Raw genomic sequence first — 25,824 nt, forward strand, 5'->3', positions numbered from 1 at the left:
CTGCGCTTGCGCACTCAGGGGATTGGCCAGTTTCGCTGACGTGCATCTCTCGACGACACCACCGTCTGGACGTGGCTCCAAGAGTCGGGAGAGGCCGGCTGGGGCACATGCGTACTGGGAGACGGACAAAGTCCCACAATACCTCGCTTCCTCACTTCCAATCAGACTTAGGGCGAGACGCTTCCGCTCGGATAAAGGCATTGTCGGGGTGATAGTACTTGCTTCCGGAAAGGCGAGCTGAGCATTATGGGTTAGGTGAGGAACCCCGCCCTCTTCTATTAGGGTACGCGCGATGGGGATTCCCTGATGCCATGAACTTACACGTCTCACACACAGGGCCGGACGCTTGCCTTAGTTAACGCGTGAAGACCGGCCCGGGCTTTTGCGGAGAAAAGGGTTAAAAGCCGACTTGTGAGCTGAGAAACTGTGGCACCCTAATGAGCTAAGGCGAGACGCTTCGACCACCACGTGGGCCAGGTTGTTCTGAAGATCTCTAATTCTGTCAAGGCGAGAGCGCTCCAAGACATGTTCATCGGCTATTGCTTTTTAAAGAGACGGCAACGGCAACGAGGAAGTCTTGCTTTTCTTGTACTTTTTCTCCTAGAAGCAGCATTAAAGACTTACTCCTTAGGTTGAGGAAGTGGAAAGCCTCTTACTTTAAAAGTATTTATGATCAGGCCTGGCGCGGTGGCTCACCGTGCCCGGCCTGCTACACCTTCTTAAATTCACAACAATGATTAATTTATTAGACTCATTGCCAGGATAAAGATTTAATCTGTTTTTCTGATAGTGCCGTCCTATGTGGTTCTGTAGTTGGTTTTTCCAACTGGTATATTTCCATAGGATGGGGTTGAATAAGAAAAACTTGCAAACTTTCAAAAACAGTAAGCTATTTTTGTATTTTTGAAGGCTTGCTGAGTAACGCTTCTCTTGGTACCACTACCTTATCTACCCTTCAGAGACTGTTGTTTCTTAGGACTGGCCCTGGGCAATTAAAAGCAAAAACTTCTGGCCAGTCACAGTGCTTGTAATCCCAGCACTTTGGGAGGCCGAGGTGGGCGGATCACAAGGTCAGGAGATCCAGACCATCCTGGCTAACACGGTGAAACCCCGTCTCTACTAAAAACGGAATACATTAGCCGGGCGTGGTAGCGGGTGCCTGTGGTCCCAGCTCCTCGGGAGGCTGAGGCAGGAGAATGGCGTGAACCCGGGAGGCGGAGGTTGCAGTGAGCCGAGATCGCGCCACTGCACTCCAGCCTGGGCGACAGAGCGAGGCTCCGTCTCAAAAAAAAAAAAAAAAAGCGAAAACTTCTTTACTCAGAAGTACCCTCCTTTGCATTGGAGATACATGTAAAGAGTTGCTTAGCAGTTGAATAACCTAAAATTGCATTTTGGGGGCCGGGCGCGGTGGCTCAAGCCTGTAATCCCAGCACTTTGGGAGGCCGAGACGGGCGGATCACGAGGTCAGGAGATCGAGACCATCCTGGCTAACACGGTGAAACCCCGTCTCTACTAAAATATACAAAAAAAAAAAACTAGCCGGGCGAGGTGGCGGGCGCCTGTAGTCCCAGCTACTCGGAGGCTGAGGCAGGAGAATGGCATAAACCCGGGAGACGGAGCTTGCAGTGAGCTGAGAACCGGCCACTGCACTCCAGCCCGGGCAACAGAGCGAGACTCCGTCTCAAAAAAAATTGCATTTTGGAAGCTTGCTAAATGACAGACCTTCTTGTATCCTGTGAACCTCCAAAATCTGAGGCAGGTCCCAGTTAATTTAGAAAGTTAATTTTGCCAAAGTTGAGGACACACGCCCGTGACACAGCCTCAGGAGGTCCTGTAGACATGTGCCCAAGGTGATCAGAGCATGGTTTGGTTATATACATTTTAGGGAGACATGAGACATCAGTCAACATATGTAAGATGAACTTTGGTTCGTTCTGAAAAGACGAGACAACTCAAAGCAAAGGCAAGAAGACTAATTGGGGAGGGAGCTTCCAAGGCATAGGTAAATAAGAGACAAATGGTTGCATTCCTTTGAGTTTCTGATTAGCCTGTCCAAAGGAGGCAATCAGTTACGTGTTTATCTCAGTGAGCAGAGGGGTGACTTTCAATAGAATGGGAGGCAGGTTGGCCCTAAGCAGTTCCCAGCTTGACTTTTCTCTTTAGCTTAGTGAGGTGGAGGGCCCAGTCTTCAACTGATTCTTAAGGTCTTCTTAAATTGACTGAATTTCGCAAAAGACAAATCGTATGAGCCCTCCTCCCTGTAACTTATTCCAAATCTTAATCCATGTTTTCTGTTTAGTCATGCAAAATAAATCTAAAGAATTCTTTTCTCCATCTCTAGCCTCCAAAACTTGAACCAAAACAAAAGTTGTCAAAACAGATTTTTCAGTAAGAATATGCTACACATCAAGTGGTTAATGTAAATTACAAAACAGGATGTTAATGGCAGACTGTAATATCTCTATTGTACAGATAAAAATAATAAGGGTCAGAGAGATTAAATAATCTGCCTAAGGTCACACAGCTAAAAGCAGTGGAACAGTTATAAGAATCCATTTCTTCTGGTATTAACACTTTTTTTTTTTTTTTAAATAAGTGGATTCAGGCTGGTCTGGAATTCCTGGGCCCAAGCGATCCTTCTACCTCGGCCTTCAAAGTGTTGGGATTACAGGTGTGAGCCAGTGCACCCCGCCATTAACACTCTTAACCACTACACTATATTACCTTCTTACATTTATTTATTTATTTGAGAGAGGGTCTCACTTTGTCACCCAAGCTGAAGTGCAGTGGCATCATCTCGGCTTACTGGAGCCTCAACCTCCTGGGATCAAGTGATCCTCCCACCTTAGCCCCAAAGTAGCTGGGACTACAGGTATGCCACTGCACTTGGCTAAGTGGTGTTATTTTTTGTAGAGACAGGGTTTTGCCATGTTGCCAAGGCTGGTCTCAAACTCCTGAGTTCAACCAATCTGTCTGCCTTGGCTTCCCAAAGTACTGGGATTATAGGCCTGAGCCACTGTTCCCGGCCAAATTTCTTTTTCTTTCTTTCTTTTCTTTCTTTCTCTTTTTTTTATTTCCTTCATCATTCTCTCCCTTTCCCTTCCCTTTTCCCTTCCCTTCCCTTTTCTCTCCACTCCCCTCTCCCCTCCCTTTTTCCTCCCGCCTCAGCCTCCCAAGTAGCTGGTATCACAGACATATCCCACCATGCCCAGCTATTTTATGTATTTTTGGTAGAGTCGGCGTTTGGTAGAGACCAGCATGTTGCCCAAGCTAGTATCCAACTCCTGAGCTCAGGTGATCCACTCACCTTGGCCTCCCAAAATGTTGGTAGTAGAGGTATGAACCACCGTGCCTGGACCCCAGATTTGTTTTTATTTTATTTTATTTTTATAGGCACTGTCAGGCACGGTGGCTCACACCTGTAATCCCAGCACGTTGGGAGGCCAAGATGGGAGAATCACTTGAGCCCAGAAGTTCCAGACTAGCCTTGGCAATATTGTAAGATGCCATCTCTATTTTTGAAAATATTTAGAAAATATTTTTCTTTTTTTTTTTTTTTTTTTTTTTTTTTTTGGGACGGAGTCTCGTTCTGTCGCCCGGGCTGGAGTGCAGTGGCCGGATCTCAGCTCACTGCAAGCTCCGCCTCCCGGGTTCCCGCCATTCTCCTGCCTCAGCCTCCCGAGTAGCTGGGACTACAGGCGCCCGCCACCTCGCCCGGCTAGTTTTTTTTGTATTTTTAGTAGAGACGGGGTTTCACCGTGTTAGCCAGGATGGTCTCGATCTCCTGACCTCGTGATCCGCCCGTCTTGGCCTCCCAAAGTGCTGGGATTACAGGCTTGAGCCACCGCGCCCGGCGAAAATATTTTTCTATTCACCTTTGTCAATATAAACCCAGAAGAGAATCTTTCTTATTTTTAAAAATGAGGAAATTGAGCCCCACAAGAAAAACTGCTATAGTTTATGCTTGCTAAGCCAAGCCATGTACTTCATTTAATCATATCGCTTTTGAACACAGTGTTATATAAAGTTGCCCAGACTCAAAAGCATGTACTCATAACATACTACACTAGGTATTATATTTTCCTAACCTCTGGTTATTTTTCTTTTCTTTTTTTTTTTTTTTGAGACGGAGTCTTGCTCTGTCGCCTAGGCTGCAGTGCAGTGGGGCGATCTTGGTTCACTGCAGCCTCTGCCTCCTGGGTTCCAGTGATTCTCCCGTATCAGCCTCCTGGGTAGCTGGAATTATAGGCGCGTGCCACCGCACCCGGCTAATTTTTTATTTTCAGTAGAGAGGGGGTTTCACCATGTTGGCCAGGCTGGTCTCAAACTGACCTCAGGTGGTCCACCCACCTCACCCTCCCAAAGTGCTGGGATTATAGACGTGAGCCACCATGCCCAGCCTCTGATTATTTTTCTTAATGAGATCTTCTTAGTCACAAATATGTATACAGAATTTACATTCCAGTCCCTTGGGTTTAATAATGTACAGAGAGCAGACCCCCTGTATCTGCAGGTTTCAAACCCACAGATTCAGCCAACAGCAGATGTGGAACCTGCAGGTGCAGAGTGGCGACTGTAAGGGCCTTGAGCATCTGCAGATTTTGGTATCACGGGGATCCTGGAACCAATCTCCCCAAATATCCAGGGACAACTATAATTATTTTTGCTGATTGTTATGTCTCATTAGAATGCAAGCTTATTCAGGAAACCATCTCTCTTCCTTTTTTCTTATATGTCTTCCTTTTTTCTTTCCTTCTTTTTTTTTTTTTTTTTTGAGACAGTTTTGCTCTGTCGCCTAGGCTGGAGTGCAGTGGAGCTATCTTCACCTCACTGCAATCGTTGCCTCCTGGGTTCAGGTGATTCTTCTGCCTCAGCTGCCCAAGTAGCTGGGACTACAGGTGCCCACCACTACAACCGGCTAATTTTTTTTTTTTTTTTAGTAGAGATGGGTTTCACTATGTTAACCAGGCTGGTTTTGAACACCTGACCTCCAGTGATCTGCCCGCCTCAGCCTCCCAGAGTGCTGGGATTACAGGTGTGAGCCACCGTGCATGGCCCTTCTTTGAATTTTTTAAAGCATTTGAGCAGATATATTCTATAAATAGCAGTACTATTTAATAGCAATAAGTGGTTATTGAGCACTTACAATACCCGTATTGCCAGTCATTGTACTTAATGTGCATTATCCCATTTAATCCTCTCAACAGTTTAATCCATGCCACTCACCTTGTTCTCTGCAAGACTGATTCAATTCTGTGTTAGCCCCCTTATTCATTGCACGACAATATAATTTTTGCCATTTCCTCCTAACCTTTGTAAACTCTACTTTGATCTCATCTGACTGTAATCCACCACTGCTCTTGTTTAAACATTCTCTAAACATTGTTATTTATCTGCACAGTACAAGAGTATCTGTGCTTCTACAGAGAGTCTTGTCCACCCACTTTCCCTTCCAGAAGGGGAGTGGTATGTGAATTCTGAGTGTTTAGATCATTTGGCCCAACCTATTACCTCTCAACAACTCAGGCTCTCTGCCATGTAGTTAAAAACCTTCCCTTAACGTTCAGTGCCCTTTATTGTCTCTTTTTTTTTTTTTTGAGACAGAGTCTCTCTCTGCCGCCCAGACTGGAATGCAGTGGCATGATCTCGGCGCACTGCAACCTCCACCTCCCGGGTTCAAGTGATACTTCTGCCTCAGCTGGAACTACAGGTGCGCGCCAGCACGCCTGGCTAATTTTTGTATTTTTAGTAGAGATGGGGTTTCACCATGTTGGCCAGGCTGATCTCCAACTCCTGACCTCAGGTAATCCACCTGCCTCAGCCTCCCAAAGGGCTGAGATTACAGGCATCAGCCACTACATCTGGCCTACCATTTAGCATTTATAAAAGTTTCACAGTTAGGCCAAGTGCGGTGGTTTGTGCCTGTAATCCCAGCACTTTGGGGAGGCTGAGGCGGGTAGGTTACCTGAGGTCGGGAGTTTGAGACCAACCTGGCCAACAGAGTGAAACCCCATCTCTACTGAAAACACAAAAATTAGCCAGGCATGGTGGTGGGCGCCTGTAATCCCAACTACTCGGCAGGCTGGAGCAGGAGAATGACTTGAACCCGGGAGGCAGAGGTTGCAGTGAGCCGAGATCTTGCCACTGCACTCTAGCCTGGGCAACAGAGCGAGACTGTTTCAGAAAAAAAAAAAAAAAAGTTTCACAGTTGAAGAAATTAGGTAGCTTAAAGCTAAATATCCAAGACTATTTGCCATGTACCACTGCAACATTAATGAAATAAGGTTATTTCACGAAATCTTCCTCCCCTTGCCCAAATCTCCATCCTTCCTGGCTGTACAAATATTTTCATGTTTATTTTTTATTTTTATTTTTATTTTTTAAAGACAGTCTTATTCTGTTGCCCAGGCTGGAGTGCAGTGGCATGATTTTGGCTCATTGCAACCTCTCCCTCCCAGGTTCAAGTGATTCTTATGCCTCAGCCTCCAGAGTAGCTGGGACTACAGGCATGAGCCACCACGCCTGGCTAATTTTTGTATTTTAAGTAGAGACAGGATTTCATATGTTGGCCAGGCTGGTCTTGAACTCCTAGCCTCAAGTGATCTGTCCACCTCCCAAAGTGTTGGGATTACAAGCATGAGCCACCATGGCCAGAAATATATATAAAAATATATATATACAGATATAAAATATATATATATATATATATATATTTTTTTTTTTTTTTTTGAGATGGAGTTTTGCTCTGGTTGCCCAGGCTGGAGTGCAATGGCGCGATCTCAGCTCACCACCCCCACCTCCTGGATTCAAGTGATTCTCCTGTGTCAGCCTCCCAAGTAGCTGGGATTACGGGCATGCACCACCACCCCCGGCTAATTTTGTAATTTTAGTAGAGGTGGGGTTTCTCCATGTTGGTCAGGCTGGTCTCAAACTCCTGACCTCAGCCTCCCAAAGTGCTGGGATTACAGGCGTGAGCCACCGCACCCAGCCCAGATTTTTTTTTTTTTTTTTTTTTTTTTTTTTGAGACAGAGTCTTGCTCTGTCGCCCAGGCTAGAGTGCAGTGGCGTGACCTCAACTCACTGCAGCCTCTGCCTCCCGGGTTCAAGCAGTTCTCTGCCTCAGTCTCCCAAGTAGCTGAGATTACAGGCATCTGCCACCACACCTGGTTAATTTTTGTAATTTTAGTAGAGACAAGGTTTCACCATCTTGGCCAGGCTGGTCTTGAACTCGACCTCGTGATCCACCCGCCTTGGCCTCCCAAAGTGCTGGGATACAGGCATGAGCCACTATGCCCGGCAGAAATTTTTTTTAATGTATCACAATTACTTAAATATCTTCCAAGCTACAAAACATAGAAAAGAGATTAATCTACAATTTTTTTCCTCTAAAAATTAGATTTACTGATTCATGTAATACTGTCTTCATGATAAATGGTGGTTGATAGTGTTAATGAAATAATCACCTACTGTTAAATTCATATATCTATATGGTTCTCAAATTTTAACAGAATTCTCAAACTTAAGCCTGAGGGTTTGTTAAAACTGGAATGCTAAAAACTGGGCATGGTGGCCCACACCTGTGGCTCATTGGAGCCACAATGAGCTCCAATTAGGAGGCTCATTGGAGCCTAGGAGTTAAGAGTCTAGCCTGGACAACAAAGCAAGACCTCATGTGTCATGTCTTTCTTTTTCTTTCTTTCTTCCTTTTTTTTTTTTTTTTTTGAGACAGAGTCTCACTCTATTATATAGGCTGGAATGCAGTGGTATGATCATGGCTCACTGCAACTTCAAGCTCTTAGGCTCAAGTGATCCTCTTCTCCTGAGCAGCTTGGACTATAGGCATGTGCCCCCATGCCTGGCTAATTTTTAAAGTTTTTTTTAGAGATGGGGTCTTGCTTTGTTGCCTAGGCTGGTCTTGACCCCCTGGCTTCAAGCAATCCTCCCACCTGAGCCTCCCGAAGTATTGTGATTAAAGGTGTGAGCCACCATGCCAGCCAAGACTCCATCTTTTAAAACAAAATAACTAAATTGCTGGGACTCTCACTTCTAGCCAGGATGAAGTAACAAAAACCAGATTTACCCACTCACCTAAAATAAACAGAAACAAACTAGGCAGCAAATAAGAAATAATGGTTTTTGAAGACACTGGACATCAGGCATCAAAGGACAATGATTCCTAAAAGAGAGGACACAAATGCAGGGAGCCGGGAGATTGCCCCAGTTTATTGCCTTGGGAATGTGTCTAAGTTGCAGCACAGAAACGGGGAACACAGTTAGCCTGGTGGACTCTTTGAGCTGAGAGTCTAGGGAAACCAAACCTTAGGACAGAATTCCAGAGAGGAGAGAGCAGCACAGAAAGAGAAATCTGCAGAAGTTTCCTTAGAATATTCAGCAAAGTACTTATTAGCACATGAATCTGAGCAAACTACCCAAAACCAAGGGGAAAATCGACAGGTAAGGTTAGAGGAAACAGTGCCCAGGGTTGGCTGGGAACAATGCCTGGTCCTATCAGCCAGATTGAAAAAAACCCATAACCTGTGGGACAGTGGGTAGAGTACTCAAAAAGATCTTGCCTCACTGATGACAAATAATTCTAGATTGAGCACTACTCTGGATCTACCTAACAAATTATAAAAAACCTGAAAAGATCAAATTATTTCCCAGTCATTTAACTACATCCTAGAACAAAGCTCACAAGGATTTAAAGTAAAACAAAAATACACAATATCCAACAAGGTAAAAATCTGGCATCTAATCCAAAATTATTGGGCATGCAAAGAGGAAGGAATACATGACCATCATGATGAGAATAATCGATCAATTGAAACCAACATAGAACTGACAGAGATGTTACTTTAAATAAGTAAAGACATGTAAGATATTTTTTAAAAGACTTGAGCATCTAGAAATAAAAACTACAATGTCTGAGATGAAAAATACACTAGATGGAATTAATAGTAGATTAAACTACACAGAAGAAAAGATTAATAAACTCATAGAAATAGGAGCTATTCAAAATGAAATAGAAAAGAGTCAAAAAGGAAACATGAAGAGCATCAGTGAGCTGTGAAATAGCCTCAAGTAGCCTAATACATGGGTAACTGAAGTCCCTAAAAGAAGGGAAGAGGGACAGAAAAAAAAATGTTACAAAATAATGACCAATGACCTACATTTTCCCAAATTTGGTTAAACCACAGGTACAGATGCTTTACTAACCCCAAGCACAAGAAACATGAAGAAAATTATATCAAAGTATATTGCCATCAAATAAGTCAAAACCAGTGATAAAGAGGAAATCTTAAAAGCAGTCAGAGAAAAAGAGACTTAGTAACCATATAGGAACAAAGATAAGGGTGACATCATATTTCTCACTGGAAACATTGCAGGCAAGAAGACAGTGGAGTAACACCTCAAAATAGTGAAAGTAAAAAAGGTCACCCTAGAAATATATATCCAGCAAAAATATCTTATAAAAAGAAGGAAAAATAAAGATGCTTTCAGACACGCAAAAGTTGAAAGAATTCCTTGACAGTACACCTACACTACCAGAAATGTTAAAGGCAGTGTTTCAGGCAAAAGAAAAATGATACCATATGGATCTACCCAAGGAAATAGCACAGGAAAAGATTAAGTATAATAGTGTATATGTTGACTTTTCAGTTTAAAACTTTCTTTAAAAAAGATAACTGTTTAAACAAAAATAACATACTGTGAGAGTTTTAACACACCAAAGTAAAATTTATCAACAATAATATAAGGACTGGAATAAAAAAATGGAAACATTATTGTAAGATTCCTATTCTGTACACGAAGTGGTATAATATAATTGAAGGTAGACTAGTTAAGTTAAACATGTATACAATATACCTTAAAGTAACCACTAAAATAATAAAAGAATTATACTTAATAATCACTCAAAAGAGAGAAAGTGAAACCATTAGCAATATTCTATTACAGTGGCTCACGTCTTAGTCCCAACACTTCGGGAGGCCGAGGCGGGTGGATCACAAAGCCAGGAGATTGAGACTATCCTGGCCAACATGGTGAAACCCCGTGTCTTCTAAAAATACTGATATCTTGACACTGCACTTCAGCCTGCTGACAGAGCGAGAGTCCGCCTAAAAAAAAAAAAAAAAAAAAAATCTATTAATTTGAAAGAACCCGCCGGGCGTGGTGGCTCAAGCCTGTAATCCCAGCACTTTGGGAGGCCGAGACGGGTGGATCACGAGGTCAGGAAATCGAGACCATCCTGGCTAACACGGTGAAACCCCGTCTCTACTAAAAAATACAAAAAACTAGCCGGGCGAGCTGGCGGGCGCCTGTAGTCCCAGCTACTCGGGAGGCTGAGGCAGGAGAATGGCGTAAACCCGGGAGGCGGAGCTTGCAGTGAGCTGAGATCCGGCCACTGCACTCCAGCCCGGGCGACAGAGCGAGACTCCGTCTCAAAAAAATAAAAATAAAAATAATTTGAAAGAACCCAGGAAAAAAAGGAAAAAGAGAACAAAGAGCAGATAAGACAAATAGAAAACAAATAGCAAGATAATAGACTCAAACCTAACTCTATAATGAAATGATATAAACATACCAATTAAAAAGGCAAACATTGTCTGAATAAAAAAGCAAGAATGAACTATATACAAAAAAAACTTCTTTTTTTATTTTTTTGGAGACAGAGTCTCGCTCTATCATTCAGGCTGGAGTACAGTGGTGTGATCTCGGCTCACTGCAACCTCCACCTCCCGGGTTCAAGTGATTCTCCTGTCTCAGCCTCCCAAGTAGCTGGGATTATAGGCGCCCACCACCACACCCAGCTAATTTTTTGCATTTTAGTAGAGATGGGGTTTCACCGTGTTGCCCAGGCTGGTCTCAAACTGCTGAGCTCAGGCCATTTGCCTGCCTCGGCCTCCCAAAGTGCTAGGATTACAGGCATAAGCCACTGCCCAGCCATAGAAAAAACTTTTTTTTTCTTTTTTTTTGAGACACAGTGTTACTCTGTCACCCAGGCTAGAGTGCAGTGGCACGATCTCGGCTTACTGCAACCTCTGCCACTCAGGTTCAAGCGATTCTCCTGCCTCTTGGCTCCCAAGTAGCTGGGATTACAAGCGCCCACCACTGCGCTTGGCTAATTTTTGTATTTTTCGTAGGGACAGGGTTTCACCATCTTGGTCAGGTTGGTCTCAAATTCCTGACCTTGTGATCTATCCACCTCAGCCTCCCAAAGTGCTGGGATTACAGGCGTGAGTCACAGGTGCGCCGCCTATGTCTTTATATTTTAGAAATTTTTTAGTCCGGGTGTGGTGGCTCACGCTTGTAATCCCAGCACTTTGGGAGCCGAGGCGGGTGGATCACGAGGTCAGGAGATCGAGACCATCCTGGCTAACACAGTGAAACCCCGTCTCTACTAAAAATACAAAAAAATTAGCCGGGCATAGTGGCGGGCACCTGTAGTCCCAGCTACTCGGGAGGCTGAGGCAGGAGAATGGCGTGAACCCGGGAGGCGTGAACTCAGTTTGCAGTGAGCCAAGATCACGCCACTGCACTCCAGCCTGGGCAAGAGAGTGAGACTCCGTCTCAAAAAAAAAAAAAAAAAAAAAGATAATAGAAACATAAAGACACAAATTGTTTAAGAGTGTAAGTATGGAAAAGATGTACCATGCTAACACTAGTCAAAAGAAAGCTAGGATAATTCTTCTAATATCAGATAAAGTAGATTTTAGAACAAGGAATACATGAATCCACAATTATAATTATTATAATCAAGAGATTTCAACAGCCCTCTCTTATATATGACAACAAATAGGCAGAAAATCTGACATGAACAATACTACCAGCCAACTTGACCTAACTGACATTTATAAAACACTCCACCCAACAACAGCAAAATACACATTGTTCTCAAGTGTGTACCCAGAACATTTACCAAGATAAACTATATTCTGGGCCATAAATCTTAAATTGGAAAGGATTCAAGTCATACCAAGTATGTTCACAGACCACACTGAAATTAAATTAGAAGTCAATAACAAAAGATTTTTCCCTTTTTTTTTTTTTTTTTTTTGAGACGGAGTCTCGCTCTGTCGCCCAGGCTGAAGTGCAGTGGCGCGATCTCGGCTCACTGCAAGCTCCGCCTCCCGGGTTCACGCCATTCTCCTGCCTCAGCCTCCCAAGTAGCTGCAACTACAGGTGCCTGCCAACACGCCCAGCTAATTATTTTTGTATTTTTTAGTAGAGGGAGGCCGAGGCGGGTGTAATCCTTTTTTTCTAAAAACACAAAGGTCAGGAGTTCAAGACCAGCCTGACCAAGGCGGTCTCTACAAAAAATACAAAAATTAGCCAGGCACAGGGGCAGGCGCTTGTAATCCCAGCTACTTGGGAGGCTGAGGCAGGAGAATCGCTTGAACCCAGGCGGCAGAGTTTGCAGTGAGCCGAGATTGTGCCATTGCACTCTAGAGTGGGTGACAGAGTGAGACTGTGTCTCAAAAAAAAAAAAGGTTTTTTTTATGGCCGAGCAGTGGCTCCACCTGTAATCCTGGGACTACAGGTATCCACCCCTGCACCTGGCTAATTTTTTGTATTTTAGTAGAGACGAGGTTTCACTGTGTTGTCCAGGCTGGTCTCGAACTCCTGAGCTCAGGCAGTTCACCCACCTCAGCCTCCCAAAGTGCTAGGAAAAAGAACTGGAAGTCATTATCTTAAATGAAATAACTCAAACAGAAAGTTAATACTAATGATCTCACTTATAAGTAGGAGCTGAACAATATGTACACATGGAAAAAAATTATAAGGTACTCTGAACTGAACGAAAATAAATATAGAACATATTAGAATTTGTGTGATGACACTAAAGCAGTACATAGGGGGAAGTTTATAGCACTAAAGGCTTAGAAAAGAAGAATGGTCTCACGTCAACAACTTCCACTTCTGCCTTGAGTAACTAAAAAAGAGAGAGAAAATTAAAACCAAAGTAAACAAAAGACAAAAGCAGAATTCTATGAAATTGAAAGAAAAATATAGGCCAGGCGTGAGCCAGCACCTTGGGAGACTGAGGCGGGCGGATCATTTGAGGTCAAGAGTTTGAGACTAGCCTGGCCAACATGGTGAAACCTCATCTCTACTAAAAACATAAAAGCCGGGCGTGGTGGCATGCTCCTGTAATCCCAGCAACCCAGGAGGCTGAGGCAGAATTGCTTGAACCCGGGAGTCGGAGGTTGCAGTGAGCCAAGATCATGCTACTGCACTCCAGTCTGGATGATGGAGTGAGACTCTGTCTCAAGAAAAAAAAAAATTACAGAAAATCAATAAATACAATAAATACAACTAAAACATGGTTGAGATCAGTAAAACTGATAAGCCTCTAATATCAGGAATGAGAGGTTACATCACCACAGGGTCTCCAGATATTAAAAGGATAATGAGGGAGTAATTTCATGTCCATAAATTTGACAATTTAGATGAAATGGACAAATTTCTCGAAAGACAAACTACCAAAGCTCACTTGAAGAAACAGACAGGCCAGGTGTGCTGCTCATGCCTGTAATCCTTGCACTTTGAGAGGCCAAGGCAGGAGGATCACTGGAGCCCAGTAGTTAGAAAGCAGCCTGGGCAACATGGCAAAACCTCATGTCTACAAAAAAATACAAAAAATTAGCCAGGTGTGGTGGTGTACGGCTGTACTCCCAGCTACTCAGGAGGCTGATGTGGCAGGATCACTTGAGCCCAGCAGAGAGAGGCTGCAGTGAGACATGAGTGCACCACTGTAGTAGCCTGGGCTACAAAGTGAGACCTTGTCCCAAAGAAAAAAGAAGGAAGAAGAAGAAGGAAAGAAGGAGGAGGAGCGGGGGAAGAGGAGGAGGAGGAGAAGAAGAGGAGGAGGAAGAGAAAGAAGAGGAGGAGGAGGAGAAAGAAGAAGAAAGAGAAGGAGAAAGAATAAAGGAGGAAGAGGAGAAGAAACAGACTACCTTAATAGCCTTGTATCTATTTTAAAAACCAAAAATGTGGTTAAATACCATCCCACAGAAAATTCTAGGTCCAAATTGCTTAACTGGTAGATTCTACCAGACCTTTAAGGAAGATATAATACCAATTTGACACAAACTTCCAACTCATTCTATGAAGCCTGATACCAAAAGCAGACAAAGACATTACCAAAAAAATGACAAACCAGTATGTCTCATGAACATAGATGCAAAAATTCAAAAAAAAATTAGCAAAGATCATAAAAAAATTCTAGGCCAGGCACAGTGACTCGTGTCTGTGATCCTTGCACTTTGGGAGGCTGAAGCAGGAGGATCATTTGAGCTCAGGAGTTCGAGACCAGCCTGGGCAACACAGTGAAACCTCATCTCTACAAAAAATTTAAAAATTAGCCAGGTGTAGTGACACAAGCCTGTAGTCCCAGTTACTTGGAGGCTGAGGCTAGAGGGTTGCTTAAGCCCAGGAGGTCAAGGATGCAGTGAGCTATAATCAAACCACTGCACTCCAGCCTGAGTGACAAAGCAAGACCCTGTCTAATAAAAAATTCTACAGATGTGAATCAAAACCACAATGAGATACCATCCCACACCAGTCAGGATGGCTGTTATTAAAAAGTCAAAAAATAACAGATGTTGGCAAGGTTGTGGAGAAAAAGGGAATGCTTATATGCCATTGGTAGGAATGCAGATTAGTTCAGTCCCTGTGGAAAGCAGTTTGGAGATTTCTCAAAATAAAAATAGAACTATCATTTGACCTAGCAATCCCATTACAGGGTATATACCCAAAGGAAAATAAATCATTCTACCAAAAAAACACCTGCACTCACATCTTTATTGCAGCACTAGTCACAATAGCAAAGACATGGAATCTACCCAGGTGCCCATCAAGAGTGGATAGGGCAAGGCTTGGTGGCTCACACCTGTTAATTCTAGCACTTTGGGAGGCCAAGGTGGGAGGATCACTTGAGCCCAGGAGTTTGAGACCAGCCTGGGCAACCCTGTGAAACCTCATCTCTACAAAAATTATTTTTAAAAAATTAGCCAAGTGTAGGGGCACACACCTGTGGTCCCAGCTACCAGAAAGGCTGAGGTGGGGGGACCCCTTCAGCCTGGGAGGTCAAGGCTGCAGTAAGCCGAAATCGTGCCACCACACTCTAGCCTGGGCAACAGAGTGAGACTCTGCCTCATAAATAAATAAATAAATAAATAAAGTGTGGTGCATATACACCAAGGAATACTATATACCCATAAAAAAGAACAAAATAGAGTCCTTTGCAACAAGGTGGTTGCAGCTGGAGGCTATTATCCTAAGCAAATTAATGCAGAAACAGAAAACCAAATGCTACAGGTTCTCACCTGTAAGGGGGAACTAAACACTGGGTACACACAGACACAAAGATGGGAATAATAAACACTGGGGATTCCAAAAGTGAGGAGGAAGGGAGGGAGGCAACAGCTAAAAAACTACTTATAAGGTACTATGTCCACTACTTCAGGGACGGGATCATTAGAAGCCCAAATCTCAGCATCACACAATATATCCATGTAACAAACCTGCACATATCCTCTCTGAATCTTAAAGAAATTCTATTGATTTGATAAATGATTTTAATAACAGGAATAGAGTTGGTTTAACATAAATGAATCATATTTACAAATTAAAAAGGCTATACAGTCATTTCAATAGATGCAGGTACAAAAGCATTTGTTTTACCATGAGGTTTTTTTTGTTTGTTTTTTGAAACAGGGTCTCACTCTGTTGCCCAGGCTTAAGTGCATGGTACCATGATGGCTCACTGCAGCCTCAACATCCCGGGCTCAATCAATCCTCCCATCTCAGTCTCCCAAGTAGCAGGGACTAAAAGCATGAACCACCATGCCCCGCTTAATTTTAGTTTGTTTTTGTTTTTGTTTTTTTGAGACAGAGTTTCACTCTTGTTGCCCAGGCTGGAGTGTAATGGCGTGATCTCAGCTCACCGCAACCTCTGCCTCCCGGGTTCAAGCAATTCTCCTGCTTCAGCCTCCCGAGTAGCTGGGATTACAGGCATGCACCACCACGCCAGGCTAATTTTGTATTTTTAGTAGAGACAGGGTTTCACCATGTTGCCCAGGCTAGTCTCAAACTCCTGGGCTCAAGTGATCTGCTTGCCTCAGCATCTCAAAGTGCTGGGATTACAGGTGTAAGCCACTCCACCCAGCCAACAAATGTGTTTGTCAAATATATTTGTTAAATGTATATTAATATACACACTTGTTAATTAACAAATTAAATTATTTGATAAATAGATTTAACAAATTAAATACATTTGTTAAATAGTTTATATGTAGCCCGTTATTGATAAAAACTCTCAGGCAGGCCAGGCACGGTGGCTCATGCCTGTAATCCCAGCACTTTGGGAGGCCAAGGCGGGCGGATCACGGTGTCAGGAGATCGAGGCCATCCTGGCTAACACGGTGAAACCCCGTCTCTACTAAACATACAAAAAATTAGCCCAGTGTGGTGGCCGGCGCCTGTAGTCCCAGCACCTCAGGAGGCTGAGGCAGGAGAATGGTGTGAACCCGGTAGGCGGAGGTTGCAGTGAGCTAAGATCACGCCACTGCACTCCAGCCTGGGCGACAGAGCGAGACTCCACCTCAAAAAATAAATAAATAAATAAAACACCTCTCAGGCAAACTAGAAACAGAAGGGGACTTCATCAACTTGATAAAGAATATCTACGTGTTGTATGAAAGGAGAGAAGGTTAGCACTTCCCTTGGCAAGGATGGAAGAGGCCCTCAGGCCTGACAACATGTATACGATTAAGGCATTGCCACCTACTTCATGGCGTCTAGCCATCGTTATTTTTGCTGGGTGCAGTGGCTCACGCCTGTAATCCCAGCACTTTGGAAGCCAAGGCAGATGGATCATGAGGTCAGATGTTGGAGACGATCCTAGCAAACATGGTGGAACCCCATCTCTACTAAAACACAAAAATTAGCTGGGCATGGTGGTGGGCCTGTAGTCCTAGCTACTCAGGAGGCTGAGGCAGGAGAATCGCTTGAACTCGGGAGGCGGAGATTGCAGTAAGCCAAGATCATGCCATTGCACTCCAGCCTGGGCAACAGAGCAAGACTCTATCTCAAAAAAAAAAAAAAAAAAAAGAACATCTATAAAAAACCTACAGCTAGTATCATAATTAGTGATGAAAAATTGAGGCCAGGCACGGTGGCTCACGCCTGTAATCCCAGCACTTTGGGAGGCTGAGGTGGGTGAATCACCAGATCAGGAGTTTGAGACCAGCCTGGCCAAGATGGTAAAACCCCGTGTCAACTACAAATACAAAAATTAGCTGGGCACAGTGGCAGGCACCTGTAGTCCCAGCTACTCAGGAGGCTAAGACAGGAGAATCACTTGAACCTGGGAGATGGAAGCTGCAGTGAGCCGAGATCGTGCCACTGCACTCCAGTCTGGGTGACAGAGCAGGACTCCATCTCAAAAAAAAAAGAAAAGAAAATAAAAGAAAAATTGAATGCTTTTCTTTTAAGATCAGAAAGAGCTGGACAAGGTGGTACATGTCTGTAATCCCAACTACTCAGGAGGCTGACGCAGGAGGATCATTTGAGCCCAGGAGTTTGAGAGCAACATAGTAGAAACCCCTCTCAAAAAAAAAAAAAAGTTTTAAAAAAGAAAAATGTTTAAAAATGAGTATGTCAGCTCTTACCAATGCTATTCAACATTGCATTGGGGATTCTAGCCAGTGTAATCAAAGAAAAATAAATAAAGGTCACCCAGATTGGAAAGAAGTAAAACAGTCTTTATTCACAGATGGCATAGTCTTCTATGTAAAAAATCTGATGGAATCTTCAAAAAAGGCTACTAGAATAAATGAGTATAGCAAGATTATAGGATACAAGATCAATATATATATATGTACAATACTAGTATTTCGAACTAAATTTTTGAAAAATTGTAAATTTAAATTTTTTAAAAATATCATTTGCAACATCAAAAATATGATAGGCTTAGAGATAAATCTGACAGAAGATATGATAGACTTGTGTTGATAATTACAAAATATTGCTGAAATTAAAACATATATAAATGGAAAACAAACATACATATACTTTGTTCATAGTTCAGAAGACTTGAAATTATTCAATTCTCCCTCAAATTGATCCATAAATTCAATGCAATCCCAATCAAAATCCCAGCAAGAATTTGTGTAGAAATTCATAAGCTGATTCTAGAATTTGTATGGAAATGTAAACTAATTAAGTAAGCAAAACAGCCTTTAAAAAGGACACATACTGGAGGGCTAACACCACCCAGTTTCAACAATAAAGCTACAGTAATCAAGCAATGTGGTACTGGCATAAAGATAGACATATACAGAATAGTGGCACAGAATAGGAAGTGTAAAAATAAACCCACACATATATATATGGACAACTGAATTTTGACAAAGGTACAACAAAGCCAATGCAACTGATTTTTGGCAATAATAATCACCTTTCAACAAATGGTGCTGGGACAATTAATATTCATATGCAAAAAACAAAAAAAAAACCGTTAAATGCATACTTCACCTACACACTAAAACTAATTCCAAATGGTTTATACACCTAAATGCAAAACCTAGAACTGTAAAACTGCTAGCAGAGGCTGAGCGTGTTGGCTAACACCTATAATCCTAGCACTTTGAGGGGCTGAGGCAGGCGGATCACTTGAGGTCAGGAGTTGGAGACCAGCCTGACCAGTATGGTGAAACCCTATCTCTTCTAAAAATACAAAAATTAGCCAGGCGCGGTGGTGCACGCCTGTAATCCCAGCTACTGGGGAGGCTAAGGCAGGAGAATTGCTTGAACCCGGGAGGCAGAGGTTGCAGTGAGCTGAGATTGCACCACTGCACTCCAGCCTGGATGACAGAGCGAGAGTCCATCTCAAAAAAACAAAAATAAAAATAATAGAAAAAAACACAGGTCTTTGTGACCTTGGGTAAGAACACAAACTTAAAAGAACAAATTCATAAGTTGAACTAAATCAACATTAAAAACTGCTTTTCAAAAGACACTTTTAAAAATGAAAAAAACAGTCATAAACTAGGGGTGGGAGGATCTTTGCAATGCATGTATCTGAAAAAGAACTTGTATCAAGAACATATGGAGAACTCTGGCTGGGCTCAGTGGCTCACACCTGTAATCCCAGCACTTTGGGAGGCCAAGGTGGGTGGATCACTTAAGATCAAGAGTCCAAGACCAGCCTGGTCAACATGGCGAAACCCCATCTCTACTAAAAATACAAAAATTAGCCAGGCATGGTGGTGGGTGTCTGTAATCCTAGCTACTCAGGAGGCTGAGGCAGGGGAATCACTTGAACATGGGAGGTGGAAGTTGCAGTGAGCCAAGATCGTGCCACTGTATTCCAGCCTGGGCAACAGAGTAAGACTCCATCTCAAAAACCAAACCAAACCAAAACCAAAACAAACCAACAAAAAGAACATTACAGAGAACTCTCAAGGCACAACCATAGGAAGTTACATAATAAGCAAAAGCTTGGAGCACTTTACCAACAAGATACAGAGAAGGCTAATAAGCACATGAAAAGATGCTCAGCATCAAAGGTCATTAGCAAAATGTAAATTAAAATCTCAATAAGGCACCAATACAAACCTATTAGAATGGCTGACATTAAAAAGGCTGACCATACCAAATGTTAGTTGGGACGTGGAACTTTCATACAATACTCCTAGAAATAAAATAGTACAACCACTTTGGGACAGTTTGGCAATCTCTTTAAAAAGTTAAACATTCACCTACCATATGACCAAGACATCCCCCTCATACCACTCCTAGGTATTTACATAAGAAAAAAGGAAATATATGTCCATCCAAGGACTAGTACATGAGTTCACAGCAGCTTTATCTGTAATAGCCAAAAACTAGAAACAATCCAAATGTCTATCAACAGGTAAGTGGGTAAAAAATGTGTTATACCCCTATAACACAATACTACTTACCAATAAGAAGAAATGACCTGCTGATACAGGCAACAACATGAATGAATCTCAAAATCATAACGCTGAGTGAAAGAAGTCAGACCTCCTCCCCCCCAAAAAACAGAAAGAGTATATATACTGTATGATTTCACTTACATAAAACTCTAGAAAATACAAACTATAGCAACAGAAAACATCTATAATAGTTGTTTGGGGGAGACAGAAAGGAGTGCAAATGGGCATAAGGAAATTTTGGGGGTGATGAATATGTTCACTATCTTGGCTGTGATGACGGTTTTTTTTTTTTTTTTTTTTTTTTTTTTTTGAGGCGGAGTCTCGCTCTGTCGCCCGGGCTGGAGTGCAGTGGCCGGATCTCAGCTCACTGCAAGCTCCGCCTCCCGGGTTCACGCCATTCTCCTGCCTCAGCCTCCCGAGTAGCTGGGACTACAGGCGCCCGCCATCTCGCCGGCTAGTTTTTTGTATTTTTAGTAGAGACGGGGTTTCACTGTGTTAGCCAGGATGGTCTCGATCTCCTGACCTCGTGATCCGCCCGTCTCGGCCTCCCAAAGTGCTGGGATTACAGGCTTGAGCCACCGCGCCCGGCCGATGACGGTTTTATGGGTGTATTCAAATGTGAAAACATATCAAATTATACAATTTAAGTATGTTCAGCTTATTGTATGTCTATTGTACCTCAATAAAGCTGTTTTTAAAAAGTATGATTTGTGGCTGGGTAAGGTGGCTAACGCCTGTAATCCCAGTACTTTGGGAGGTGGAGGCAGGAGGATTGCTTGAGCCCAAGGAGTTTCAGACCAGCCTGGGCACTATAGCGAGAACTCATCTCTACAAAACAACAACAAATGAACAAACAAAAAACTGATTTGTTGAGTTCTACCACCAGAGCCTCTGATTATAAAAATATTTACTCATTTCATTAAATGAATGCAATCATTTCAAGTTTCCTATTGAAGTATAAAATTTCATTCAATTAAGGCTGGGCGCAGTGGCTCACACCTGTAATCCCAGCACTTTGGGAGGCTGAGGCGGGTGGATCACCTGAGGTCAGGAGTTTGAGACCAACCTGACCAACATGGTGAAACCCTGTCTCGACTAAAAGCACAAAAATTAGCTGGGTGTGGTGATGCACGCCTGTAATCCCAGCTACTCGGGAGGCTCAGGCAGGAGAATAGCTTGAACCTGGGAGGTGGAGGTTGCAGTGAGCCGAGATGGCGCCATTGCACTCCAGCCTGGGTGACAGAACAAGACTCCCTCTCAAAAAAAAAAAATCATTCACTTAATAAGAAGTATAACTCTGGAATATAAAGTTACTATTTTCCAAAAGTATTTCAGTCAATGTAGAAGCAATTTATACCATAATGTATTCAGACTGGCTGACATGGAAAAATGTGAGGGACAGGCAAAAACATGTAGGATCTATGAAGTCTGGCTTTCTAATGGTTAAGACAAAAATAGTATAATGATGACAAGAATGGGGAGGCAAAAATATACAGAAGAATGCAAGTCTAGTGGTAAGGCTAGTAAAATGGAATGAGGCATGATTATTGAATAACAAAATCTTTTAAATTTTTTTTAAAATATTTTTTCTTTTAAAAATATTTTTTCTTTTATAAACAGGGTCTCACTCTGCTGTTTAGGCTGAGTGAAATGGCATGATGACAGCTCACTGCAGCCTCCAACTCCTGGGCACACACTATCCCCCCACCTTAGCCTCCCGAGTAGCTGGGACCACAGGCATGTACCACCATGTCTGACTACTTTTAAAAAACTTTTTTTAGAGATGGGGTCTCAGGTGCAGTGGCTCATGCATGTAATCCCAGGATTTTGGCAAGCCAAGACGGATCACTTGAGGTCAGAAGTTCAAGACCAGCCTGGCCAACATGGTGAAACCCTGTCTCTACTAAAAATACAAAAATTAGCCAGGTGTGGTGGCACATACCTGTAAACCCAGCTACTTGAGAGGCTGAGGCAGGAGGATGGCTTCAACCTGGGAGGTGGAGGTTGCAGTGAGCAGAGATCATACCACTGCACTCCAGCCTGGTTGACAGTGTGAGACTCCGTCTCAAGAAAAAAAAAAAAAAAAAAAAAAAGAATAATATAATGTAGTTGCTACTTTTAAAAAATAAGAGAAAGAAGTAAAAATAATTGGAGATTTGGGTTTTTAAAAAGGTAGCAGATAAAGGAGAATCTAGCAACTAAAACTTTTTTTGAGAGAGGTCTTGCTCTGTCACCCAGGCTGGAATGCAATGGTGTGATTATGGCTCACCACAGCCTCTACCTCCTAGACTCAGGCCATCCCCTCACCCGCCTGAGCCACCTGAGTGGCTGGGACTGCAGGCGTGTGCCACCATGCTCTGCTAATTTTTTGATTTTTTTGTAGAGACGGGGTCTCACTTTGTTGCCTAGGCAGATCTTGAACTCCTGAGCTTAAACGACCCTCCTGCCTCAGCCTCCTGAAGTGCTGAGATTATGGGTATGAGCCAATACATACGGCCAATATTTTTACCAGAATATTTCATAAAATCAATGCACTGCTAGGAAAGATAGGCAGCCACTTAACTGATCTGTCTAAACAGAATTGGTTACCTGTTCATAGTGAAGTACACAGGGTTTTCATTTGAAGTCCTTAAAAAAACAAACAATCTGGCAGGAAACAAAAGGAATCTCATAATGCACAAGTTTCATTAACTATGCATTTTCTCCAAGTAGTCCAAACCCACTCAGAAATAACACAAAATATCCAAGTGCTTTAAAATCCAAGGCCTTTAATTTAGTTTTTGGTAATGACCATAAATGCCTTCATAAAAACCTCTTTTTCACTGTAAATAGAAGGCACTAGGCATTACATAATACCCTTAAAGCAGTGATTCCTCCTGATGCTGGTAGAGATAAAACATTTAATGTCAGGGTTTACATAGTAACAAAGTCTTCTTAAAAAAAAAAAAAAAGGACAAATCTGAAAATCACAAACCAAAAATTATCAGTCAGTCTTTCTCAGGTTCCCAATGCAAATTTACATCATTTTTACAAGTACATAGTTTGAAATTAAGAGATAAACTAGGTATGATACTGTTTTCAACATGTGTTAGGTTTCAGTTAAATACAGTAAAAATGAAGACACCATTATCATGCTAACTGGCATCTTTTGCTACTGTTTAGCTGTGCAAAATAAACTTGAAATGATACATCCTGAAGTGGTATAATTTAAAAGATCCTTGATATGACACCAACAACTTGCAAATTCTGGTCACAAACTGTATATAAATTGTACGATTATTAAAATATACCTTTTTGAAAAATAATAAGATAACCATTTATACCTAAATAAGGTTTCCCAGAAAGTTATGAAATACTTTTAGCATATAAAAGTAGTTGCCCCTTTTCTGAAAAGTCAGCTGTTGTTTCACAAAATAACTCATATGATCCAAGGCAAATGATTTCTTGAATGCCATATTCTCTCTATGACTTTGAGGTATGCTTCAAGAGACTGTATCCATAAGAACAGGGCACATTTGGATATTAGACCACAGTTACAAATGCAAGGAATCTTTCTTGGGTCAGGAATGCCCTTAAGAGTTATAGCAAGAGAACAAAAGATAGCTTCTGAAGCCATATCCTTTACAAATACATACAACTAAATTTGGTTATTTAGAGGATAATTCAAGACACAGCTATTAACCACATGCTGTGTCATGTGTGCCTATTTTAATTAGTGGCTTCTGGCCGGGCGCGGTGGCTCACGCCTGTAATCCCAGCACTTTAGGAGGCCAAGGCAGGCGGATCACTTGAGGTTGGGAGTTTGAGACCAGCCTGACCAACAAGCAGAAACCCCGTTTCTACTAAAAATACAAAATCAGCCAGGTGTGGTAGCGCATGCCTATAATCCCAGCTACTTGGGAGGCTGAGGCAGGAGAATTGCTCGAACCCGGCAGGTGTAGGTTGCAGTGAGTCAAGATCGCACCATTGCACTCCGGCCTGGGCCATGAGTGAAACTCCGTCTCAAAAAAAAAAAAAAAAAAAGTGGCTTCTGCAGGATACTCTTATTCAAACACAAACCAAACAACCTTACTCTACCAAATCACATTCTTCTATTTTTGGCAAGGTAGTATTGTTTAAACAAAACAGAAACAAAAACAACAACAACAAAAGCTAACCATAACACTGACTCATGCAAAAGTTTCCATGTCAAACAACAGTAGGAAAAGTGTTCTGAGAAATATTAATGTTGAGAAAAATAAAACACTATCAAACAAATAATGCCTGACATCAATCTTATCATCACTCAAATAAGTATCACATAAAAAACTCATGAATGCCTTTGAAATAAGAATAGTTCAGTTTAAAAAAATAGCTGATTATGAGATTTATAATTAAAATGTCTTTGAAAAGCATCCAAGTTCATTAATTTAAACATTTAATAATATTTAAATTAGCATTTATTAATTTTTTATTTTTGTTGAGACAAAGTCTCACTATGTCACCCAAGCTGGAGTCCAGTGGTGTAATCTCAGCTCACTGCAACCTCTGCCTCCCAGGTTCAAGTGATTCTCGCATCTCAGCCTCCCAAGTAGCTGGTATTACAGGTGTGTGCCACCATGCCTGGCTAATTTTTGTATTTTTAGTAGAGATGGGGTTTCACCACGTTGGCCAGGCTGGTCTTGAACTCCTGACCTAAGGTGACCTGTCCGCCTTGGCCTCCCAAAGTGCTAGGATTACAGGTGTGAGCCACTGCACCTGGCCTAATGTTTAAATTAGTAAGGGGTAAGAGAAAATAAACTCTCCCATAATTAATACTAGATGCCTCCTTGTCTTTGGAGAAACTGGTAAGATTAAATTTTGAAAATGGAAGAGAAAATAATGAAAATCTATATGACAACTGAAAAAAAAACCATCATGTATATTAATAAACACAATGGGTAGCAAGAAATATCTTTTTTAAACAATGATCACTCAACAGAATACCTTATAAAATTACATATCATAATGAAGCTAAGGAAAAGGTTTAAGACTAGCAGCTGAACTGTGAAACATGTAGGACAACAGAAGGCACTACATAAGCATCAATTCCTTCTAGCCACAGGACAGTTCAGTCTTTCTGTTCTTAAGAAGATAGCCAGTGTGAATGTTATTTTTATATCCCCCTGAGTTTTAACATGATTGGGCAAAGCAGCACCAATTTAAAAAAATATCTGCAATGCCAGCACTGCAGTATGAAATCACTAATACTGATGGCCCCCAAGTCTCTCATAAGAGCACTTTAGAACATGATTAAAAATATAGAAATGCCTTTCGGTGTTTCAGTATTAAAGTGGAACCACCACAGATATCCACTTTAAAAATAATGCACTAAAAAGTTCTGTTTATACAATACAGTCTTTCTACCCTGTAACTAGCATTCATGGCAATTCTCCACTCTGCTGCCACTGAGAGATCTCCTTTGTGCGTCTGGTTGAAATGTCAGTATGCTTCCTGATGCATAATCCTTTTTGGCTGGAAAATCTTGGCAAATATCATGTCATGCCCGTTTTGAGCAGTATGCCTTGCAGGTCCTCTGGCAATGCTAAGATAATGGCATCTATGTGTGTCCGTAACTTTTCCATAGTGTCAGGTTTCACAGGTAAGTGCTCTCGATCAGCCTGCAACTACATAAGGACATTTCATAGCATTTAAATTAACCTCAGAATCTGTATTAATACATTACATTCTCTAAATAAACCATTTTAAAGGTCTAACAATTGGATACTTTCAGTCTTAGACCAAAATTTACAGAAACTAAAAAAGCAAGGAGAATTCCATTTAAACAATACGTTATTGAGCTCAGTAAAAGGCTTCTATGTAAATTCATAATAATACCTAG

The 25,824-nt window shown here is 42.1% G+C and overlaps 1 protein-coding gene, 1 long non-coding RNA gene and 1 other non-coding gene across 7 annotated transcripts in view; 2 read left to right on the plus strand and 1 right to left on the minus strand.

Annotated features, from left to right (window-relative positions):
* Positions 1-155: 155 nt before the first annotated feature.
* Positions 156-634, plus strand: LOC117083043. The gene is made up of 2 exons (XR_004436908.1): positions 156-255; positions 337-634. It is a non-coding gene; the product is annotated as an uncharacterized LOC117083043 (long non-coding RNA).
* A 7,302-nt stretch (positions 635-7,936) lies between these two features.
* Positions 7,937-25,824, minus strand: part of DENND6A (DENN domain containing 6A) — an 86,643-nt gene continuing 68,755 nt past the window's right edge. For 4 of the 5 annotated variants that reach the window (XM_033210217.1, XM_033210215.1, XM_033210214.1 and 1 more), the window contains one exon: positions 22,713-25,609. In XM_033210217.1, coding sequence (XP_033066108.1) covers positions 25,478-25,609 — 132 coding nt within the window. In that variant the 3' untranslated portion in view covers positions 22,713-25,477. Of the gene's footprint in view, positions 10,119-22,712; positions 25,610-25,824 lie in introns of those variants that run through there. The other variant, XM_033210216.1, reaches the window with a different exon arrangement.
* Positions 16,693-16,818, plus strand: LOC117084706. Its single transcript, XR_004437611.1, has one exon. It is a non-coding gene; the product is annotated as a U6atac minor spliceosomal RNA (small nuclear RNA).

This window comes from Trachypithecus francoisi, unplaced genomic scaffold, assembly GCF_009764315.1.
Source record: "Trachypithecus francoisi isolate TF-2019V2 unplaced genomic scaffold, Tfra_2.0 Lachesis_group0, whole genome shotgun sequence".
Classification (NCBI taxonomy): domain Eukaryota; kingdom Metazoa; phylum Chordata; class Mammalia; order Primates; family Cercopithecidae; genus Trachypithecus; species Trachypithecus francoisi.